Below are 8,930 nucleotides of genomic sequence, written 5' to 3'. Positions count from 1 at the left end.
GATCGATATTGATGAAGAAGGCGATGAATTTCCCCTCCGACGGTGTATAGGAACAAAGTTGCAAATGAGAACCGGTCCCATGATATTTTTGTGTACGACATGTGCTTGATGGTGGCAGTACATTGTGTATGATGTGTGGGGCCTTTGGTCCTGTGAAATAATTATGGAAATGGTAGATCTCAAATAAAATTCTCGATCGTCTGGTGGGCCCACCCCAATCTCAAGTAGTAATGGACATGATTGTGTGGTCTCTTTTTCTTCGACTATAACCTACTATACAATATTATTATCAATAGGGGAAGATCGCCAACACAAATGTCCCAATGCATTGTCTCTTAACATGCTCTCCTAGGAGATTACAGATTGTTGAAGGCAGCCATCTTGATGTATTGTATTTTAAGTGTTGTATTTAAAGTAGTTCTCATTTACAGATTTTTGCCGCCGTCTCTTAGCATATGCCATATTAGAACTTTGTCTACGTAGCACATAATTAATGAGAAGAGATGATCAGATCGTCTCTTATACAAGAAACCATCTTCGCGGTCATTAAGCATTGATATACAATTGTTTTGAATTTACCGATACCAATGTATTGTTATTATTCCAAAAAAAAATCAACTGATATTACGCAGTTTTTTCGACTAGTACCTATAGGTAGTTCCACGCTCGGGCACCATTTCAAGTTTCCGCGCACATTCCCTCTTCTTCGACTTTTCCCATTCCCGCATGGCCGCATCAAAGAACCATAAATTAACACCACCCCCTCTTATTTTCTTATACATGTCCTCCAGCTGAACTGTGAAATATAATAGAAATAGCAACAAAAATCACACGCAGAAATTAGTGGTTTCTTGTTTACCTCCACATGCTTTGTGCTCATTGGTTTGCAAAGCTTCTCCTATATGCACTTAAAACGTTGGGTACTGCCACACTTTTAAATGATTTTGCGGCAAAACAAGACGATTTAATTGGAAAATAAATTTACAACGAACATTGCTTTGTTTGGTTGAGGTTGAGTTGGGGACCCTACAAAAATCCCTCCAAATTCCCATTTTTTCCGCTTACAAGTTCTGATGAATAACCGCTTCTTTTTCGGCATGGGCAAAGGTTTGGCAAGACACTAATTTAGTTTTACGTATGAAATAAGAGTTCTTCACAGGTTGCAATTGCGTTCGGCCAGGCCAGGTTGCAATTTAGTTGAAACTGTAATCGTATCAGCATAAACACATCGTAAAAAATAGCAGCAACACTTTCAACACAGCACAGCAAGTCATTAACTGCTGACATAACATGGTACTCCACAAAAAATAAGTAGACGGCCGCAGGTCCACAAAAAAGGCTAAACATACTGTGCTAATGAATGACAACGCCGTATCAGTTCTAAAGATGTAACTTTCAGTACACACTTGATACATATACAAATAAGCTTAAGGTCAAAAGACACCACCAGTTCAACTCCTACATGTCCACCAGTGTGGGTACAAAGTGGCATGCCGGTCCATTCGGGCAACCAAACAAGCTTGCAGTTAGTTACAGCTCTGGTGGACGGAATAAAAAGTTTTTGGATGAAACACCAGCAAGTGCCTTGTGTGAGGGCATATCAAAGGATCCTCGGTGACGACAACCTTTAACTCCGAGTCTGCCAAGCTGGTGGACTCCAAAAACTTGCATCAGATCAAATCCTAGGGGGTTTCCCTCACTCCTCGTGGTATTCCGGGTTCTTCTTCAGAATTACAAAGCCCTCCAACGTCGAGGTCAGGGGGATGTACCTGCACGACACAAGGCAACAGTGGTTAGCTGCCATGGAGAGGAACATACTCAGACGATAAAGAACACATGGAGTCCTAGTTGAACTTACTTGTCAGTCGCCAATTCCGCTCGCTCCCCGGCTGCGAGCAAGACAGGAGTGGTATGCGTCTGAAAGCCGGTGATCGTCTTAGGTCTTCCTGCCTGCCCGACCACATCAACTGCTTGCCCAACCCGCACTGGAACAGGAAGAGGCTTCAGATCCTCATCCACCGTCAAAAGCATCCTTGGCTGTAATAAGGAAAGAAGAGTTTATAATCTTTATATCATCAACTGGCTGTTTGGTCTGGTTATAAAAATTGGCAGATGAGTTATATACATACCTGCATTGCCAATACAATAATGTAAAGAATGTAGTGATATTTCCCTAGAATGGTGGATTTCATATCAAGGCATGCGTGCAGAACAGTGACAATCCCTCCAAGTGCCATCCTAAGAAAACAAAGGAATTGTCAGATGAATCCAACAATATTGAAGGGCAAATTCAGTGCTTGAAGATAGTTACTTACGGGGAAAGAAGAAACCGGTCGGAATGGTATGGAGAAAGTGTCAGCAAACCCTTCCCAAGGTGAACAAGCCCTTGAGCAATTCTTACCTGTACATATAAAACTGATCAGCATATGCAAGTCTGCAACTCCAATACAAACAGGAAACCACCATAGGAAAAAGGATGCTGAAGGAGCACCGGATATGTACTTACACAGAATAGATGAGCAGCCTCTTTGTAGTAATAACTCGAAAGATTACGAAGCATACCAGCTATTCTGGCATTGTTTGTACCAGCACCAATCAATCCCAGTGAGATTATCGCAGCCTAGACCAAGGTAAACAAGTTATAAGATGGAAGCATGGATTTTAGAAAGTAACTGCTAGGCTAAGAAGTACATACCATTGAAACATCAGCATCTGCATCATGACTCAATCTGCTCAGTGTGTCCATTACATTTACCTGAAATATAAAGATATTAGAATTGTCCAAAATATAAACAACATAACACTGAAAATGAACCACTGAACAAGCATTTAATTCATAACATGGAGAATGTCCCAGTATGTACTGGGCAAAATTAACAATTGGCTTTTATAGCAACAAAGATTTCCAGTAACTTATTACCTTGGGGTTCGAAATACAGAGGATACCAAGAGCAAGGGGTACTGCTCGTCTAATATTCTGCTCGCCATACTGTAACAGACGTTCAAGTGATCGTACAGCCATTTCAGCTCCTAATTCTTCAGACATGGCAATAAGAGCAATTCCAAGGACAGCTGGGCCTTGGTGTGTTTCACCTTTCTCAAGATGTTGTGAGCAAATACCAAGAAGTTTCTGAACCTGCATTAAGAATTGGGAAAACGTTGGAGCCATTAGAACACAGTTTGAAGCCGCTACAAGTCAGCAAACATGTTAAAATAGGGATTGAAGGTTAAGTACCTTGAGCACATTTCCTGTTCCAGCATATGCAAGGGACATCAGTGTTACGTCACAATATTTCCTGATCTTCTCATCAAATGTTTTAGAAACCTCCGCAGTAGCCTCAACACTTTCCTGAAATAGCTCGCTATTAATAAGTTATCTGATGTATTTACATTGCCTTGAATTATGATGAAGATGTGTGCATAAGCTGAATTTAGAATCAATAGCAACAACATAGTATGAAACAATTGCAATCAGCTTTCTAGTTGGATCCCAGAGATGCCATTCACAAAAGAGTAGGCGAATCCTTAAAACAAATAGCATTCTAAATAGATATATCCACTAAACACATAATATTTTTTTCGTGCATGACAAACTGAATGAAACTGTAAATGTTGAGTATTTACCTGCTTTCCAAGATATAGAAGGCCAAGCGCAACAGGAAGAAGGCGTATAATTGGCTCTGCCAGCTCGGCCTCACTACGCTCCATCAAGAAAAATATGATGGATTGTGCAATCTCTTCATTGCATGAACCAACAAACACCAATCCCAAAGCAACAGCAGTGAAGACCAAGACCTCGAGTGTTGCTTGGGGGTCTCCCAGTATAGCAGATAGTTGCACTCTTAGCTGGAATACAGGAAAACATGTTAGTACGAAATACATAACTGATGATAAGGTAACAACAGACAATAGCAAGCACCGATTTCCACCTCGTCCTTTTGAGAACCAGCATATGCGATACCAAGACCCAAGATTGCACCAATCCGTATGTTTGAGTCATCCTTGTTAACATACTCCATGAGGATAGCAAGTGCCTGGAAACAAATTCTTATTAAAGACAGAACTTGCATAATATCAGAGGGGGAGAGGAAGCAGCTAATAACTTGGAATACATACAGGGTCACAATCATTCTTCACACCGCATGTGACAACTCCAATACCTAGCAAAGCTCCAGCAACAACATGAGTATCAGTACTATGCAAGTACTTGTCGAGCTGGGCAAGCCCAGAATCAGTATCCCACAGGAGAATCATTCCCTGCAAGCAATAATTTCATTTAGTGGCTAGTTATAACGTAAAGAAACCTTGTTGTTAGGAATATAACTAATGATGTGATTGTACCAGGCTAGCTGCTGCACTGGCTTTTCCATGTTCCTTATTCTTAAATAACCAATTTCCAGAAGACCCACTACTGGAAGAATCAGATGGAGCAGTCATCAGCTTATCCTGCACAAAGGAACAAACTTAATATTCACTCTTGCCTCATATGGACCACAAATAACACTTTCTCCACAAAAACTAACCTGGCCAAATCCAGCATTAACGAATGCATTAACAAATGTTGCAGCCAAATTCTGTCTTGCAGAATCAAGACTGGAGCTGGCACCACGTCCGTCAATCAAATGGACCTAAAGATTAGAAAGTATAAGCATACTTTTATAATGGACTAAAAAGCCTACCATAAACATGAAATCGGTGAAATATAGGTCACCTTATAAATATCTTCTGGAGATTTTGCCTCCATAACTTCAATATCACGAGCAAGAGTGAGGTACCCCTCGCTCAGCTTGGTGTTATTAACTATTTCTTGTAACATTTCCTTGTCATTTTCATCTGCAGCTATCTCATCATCAATCTCCATGGCCAAACCCTTCAGAAGAGGAGAGCTCACGGTCAAATTTTGCAAGATAAGCTACTTTAAATTTAGACATAAACAACGAACCAAGGTTAAGGGTACAGACGGAATCAAAATTCACAGGGATGTGGAAAGAGGGAAAGGGAGGGAAAGCACATACATGGCGTGCAATGATGTATGAGAATTGCTTCTTGAGTACAAGATCGTCAGTTGCTGTGTAGACCTGCTTCACATACTGTATGGACTACAAATCATTGAGATGCATGTCAGTTTAAAGGTAATAACTAAACAGAGGAGTACAACTTTTAATAATTTTCTGCTTACCTTGTTGTCAAGAAGCAAAGCAATGCGCAATGCACTTGCAAGATCTTCGAACTTCATGTAAATGGTATATGCTATATCAAGTGCCAGCGTATCATCTGGAGAAGGGAGGAATCTGCAGTTTGAAATTGAGATGGAGCTAAACATTAATTCAAGTCAAATAAAATTCAAATTTATTATTTAAGAGAACTTTTTCCAGAAAATACATTGAGAGATGTACACAGTAGAAAAATAGCAGTGTATAACCTAATGTGTAGAGTTGTACACATACCTAGACGAACTAGTGAGGTACAAACAAGTTCTTTTGTAGTTTGTTGAGTCAACATGCTCAACTAGCAAATCAAGGTCTTCAACCTGCAACGAAATACCATGCATCAGCATAACCATTGGTGAATAGCTACAGCTAATGTACTGTGAAAGTCAAAATACCTCCATCAGAAGATCTACAGCTTCAGGCTCAGCATTATGCTATTATACAAAAAATGACAAGAAAATAAACAAGGCGTCAATGCATCACCACAAAATTATTTTATAATGGAGGGAGTGTGTATGTTCACAATTTTCAATGAACAAACCTTCATGTGGAATGAGACAATTTGCTGCACTAGTTCCATTAACTCGTCAATCGGCATGTCATCACCCTGCAGAAATACAAAATTAACACTTGAGGTTTGAAATATATATATACACAAGAAATAGTAAAAAAAACAGAGATCATCTACTTAGTACGGTTGCAACCATGCAACATTAAAAAAAGACAAGTACATAAAATGTGATCGAGACTGGATATTACAATAAGGCAACCCAGTTACTCACTCCAGTTGTTGAAAAGATGATGTTTTGGGCATAAGTAAAGTACAATATCCAAAACTTTGACTACTAAAATTCAAACTTTGACTACTAATATCCTTTAAAATATCTCAGTTAGATAATCAAAAATCATATCGTCAATTAGTCTTCAATAGAATGTTTCATAAGTCTTCTTATGTTTAGCTTTATGAATATATCACAACACATAGTACTCAAAGCTGAATACTAGCGACTGCCGATGTCCACAACAGCAGCTTTTAGAGAACTAGAGCGAGTAGGATATGGCAATTAACTACAGTAGTTCTGCAAACTGATTAAAACCTACAAGCATGACTAGTAGTCACCAAAATAATGAGGTAAATCACTTATTGTAAAAGGGGTAATAATATTTATCAAATTACATCAACGATGTCTAGATATGGTAGGAAGTTAAGCATCCTAAGTAAAACATAAAGGGTTATCACAATTAGGCAAATAGAAGAATGGAGGCACAAAAAGAGCAAGGCAGGAGTTCCACGTAGTAATGATACAAGGATGAGAGTTCCAACCTGGCGCTTTTGGAATTCTTGAGAAATTTCACCAGCCAGATTCCTGTCACGAGAAGGTTTCAGTAGAATCCAACAATTGTGTAAGTATAACAAATTACAAAACCCACAATGTCCATAAAAGCAATAATAAACTGAATTCAACAAGGTATCGGAGACTTGGTCAGATAGCTATATACAAATTAGCTATCACATAACATAAACCTTGCAGTCAGAACACATATAGCAACCAAAGTAGAATAGATAATGATGCATAATCAATATATGTCCACCATAAGGAACTTTTTATCTTATCATGGTACAACTAACTCATCGTAACAGTCCTAGGAATAGGCCATGTTGAGTATCATATGTCTGCCTAATTCAAACTTTAACCTCTTACTGGTAAGCATTTGTATTTCTGGGTATCAATATATGTCTGCCTAAATTTATGTAGTATTGTTCTTACCTCACATATTCATGACCCCAGGAACCAATGTCGCCTTCAGAGCCCAACAAACGATACCTCAGGCTCTCCTGAAACGATGAAAAGGCAAACTCTTAAGCAAGCTAACCTCAATTCCCACTGAAAGGTATTAAACTGAATTGTGGCAGAGTAGGAACATGGCAGGCACATACCCTTTCTCCTTCAGCAGACATTGTCAAGGCCAACACCGATAGTATGTCAGCCATGTACTTCTGCAAAACAGTTGTGTGGTTATATCAGCACTGTCCAGGATCAGTATTTAAATCACCGTACAACAAAGGTGTGAGTGTAAAGTATACCTTTAGCTCAGATTCTGGCATAGTTTCATAGTAGGACTTGAGGGTTCCATAGTGTGGGCGGAGGAATTTCAGTGGCTTTGGGACAGACGTCATCGAGCTTGTAGCTGAGCGAATCTCCTGCCTGGTAGGGGTCAAAATCTCAGTGGCAGCTAACAGAATTAAAGCAAGAAAACATTGTTTTTTACACAAACTACTACAGTGGCAGCACTCAACGAGACCTTGCCAGATAGATGGAACAAAAGTTACCAAAACTATAGCTACACATTCAAGGAATTCAGAGAGAGAGCAGAAATCTAAACTTATGGCAAGCCAAAGGAACGAATCTCCTGCCTGTAAAGGTCAAAATCTCAGTCGAGGGCACACAAAGGCTAATCTTTTTAGACAAACTAGAGTGACAGCAGTTCATAGTGGTTCGTCAGATAAGAGGGCAGAACTAGAGCCAGCCACTCATCAAATTCGCGCAGAGATCGGAAATCTAAACCTAGAGCAAGCAGCCGACGCACCACCAGACCTAGGCACGGGACAGAATTCGGGGACCAAAAACTGAATCTTGAGGTCCCAGCAAGGGAAGAGATTGTAGTACCTCATGCTCTCGAGGGCGAGCCTCTGCACGCCGGGATCCACGTCCTGCGCGCGCACCACGTAGAGCTCGAGCTGCTCCTTGAGCGCCAGGTCCTCCTCCGACTGCGCGCACCAAAGCAAAAAAACACATCAGGCGGGGCGAAAGCCGCAGATCGAAGCGAGACGCTCCCCGATCTCGGCCGGCCGGGAGAGACCGGGCGGAGGGGAGGGGGGACGGCGGGGGGAAGCTCACCAGATCGTCGTCCTTCTTGTCGTCCTTCTTCTTCCCCTTGGAGGAAGAAGGCTTGGCGGGCGGCGCGGGCTCCGAGGGCGCGGCGGCGGCGGCCCCGCCGTTGGGGTTCTCGGGCGGCGACATGGCAGCTGGCTGGATGGACGCCCGCGGATTCGATTCGCCGACGGCGCTGGCGGGCTGGCTGGCTAGGGTTCGGGGGGCGAGTGGTGCGGGGGTACGGTACGGAGGCGACTCGAGGTGCTGGGTGGGGGTTTATTTTCTGGAGAGGCTGAGGGGGAGGCGGAGGCGGAAGCGGAAGAGGGGATCTCCGCTTTGCTTGCGAGTTGGAGCCGGACGCGAGGTGGATGAACTTGTCACTCCTTTTCTGTCCCGATTTGCCCCTCCCCCAAGTTTGGATCTGGGCCGCCCGGCCTGCCTTGGACTCTGTTGTCACGGGTTCGGTCGGGTCGGCGCGGCCCAATAGTAATGGGCTGGTTTACGCTCAAAATATAGTAATGATGGGCTGGTGTTTCGGGCTTGTTGGGAGGAACCGCAAATACCAATAGAAGGCCCGTTTTTTCATTAATAACACCAGCCCATCGGGCGCGAATGCTAGTTCCTGCTTATAGCGAGGCTAGCATCTGCCTAAAGCCTATACACGATCCAATTCTCGTGTCTGGGGATTGGGAGAGAGTCACTCAGGAAGGACCTTGGCACTTCAGGGGTGATGCGGTCATCCTTAAACCCTACGACGGTTTAGCAAAGCCATCGACTGTCCCACTGGATTCCATTGAAATCTGGATACAAGTTCATGATATTCCGCCTCTTTATGCCCATCTGG

The 8,930-nt window shown here is 42.3% G+C and overlaps 1 protein-coding gene across 1 annotated transcript; it reads right to left on the bottom strand.

Annotated features, from left to right (window-relative positions):
- Positions 1 to 1,273: 1,273 nt before the first annotated feature.
- Positions 1,274 to 8,432, bottom strand: LOC125514554 (26S proteasome non-ATPase regulatory subunit 2 homolog A-like). The gene is made up of 25 exons (XM_048679894.1): positions 8,111 to 8,432; positions 7,880 to 7,980; positions 7,297 to 7,417; positions 7,150 to 7,209; positions 6,980 to 7,047; positions 6,535 to 6,577; positions 5,752 to 5,817; positions 5,606 to 5,644; positions 5,448 to 5,530; positions 5,180 to 5,291; positions 5,016 to 5,099; positions 4,712 to 4,870; positions 4,524 to 4,628; positions 4,342 to 4,446; positions 4,117 to 4,257; positions 3,930 to 4,034; positions 3,625 to 3,846; positions 3,236 to 3,349; positions 2,921 to 3,136; positions 2,696 to 2,755; positions 2,507 to 2,620; positions 2,316 to 2,401; positions 2,130 to 2,238; positions 1,859 to 2,037; positions 1,274 to 1,769 (listed from the first exon to the last, which is right to left on the bottom strand). The coding sequence occupies exons 1-25, from the start codon at positions 8,231 to 8,233 to the stop codon at positions 1,697 to 1,699; spliced, it is 2,688 nt and encodes an 895-aa protein (XP_048535851.1). The 5' UTR covers positions 8,234 to 8,432; the 3' UTR covers positions 1,274 to 1,696.
- Positions 8,433 to 8,930: the final 498 nt, after the last annotated feature.

The sequence above is a fragment of the Triticum urartu genome, chromosome 6 (assembly GCF_003073215.2).
Source record: "Triticum urartu cultivar G1812 chromosome 6, Tu2.1, whole genome shotgun sequence".
Classification (NCBI taxonomy): Eukaryota; Viridiplantae; Streptophyta; class Magnoliopsida; order Poales; family Poaceae; genus Triticum; species Triticum urartu.
This window is presented reverse-complemented; position numbering and strand designations above follow the sequence as displayed.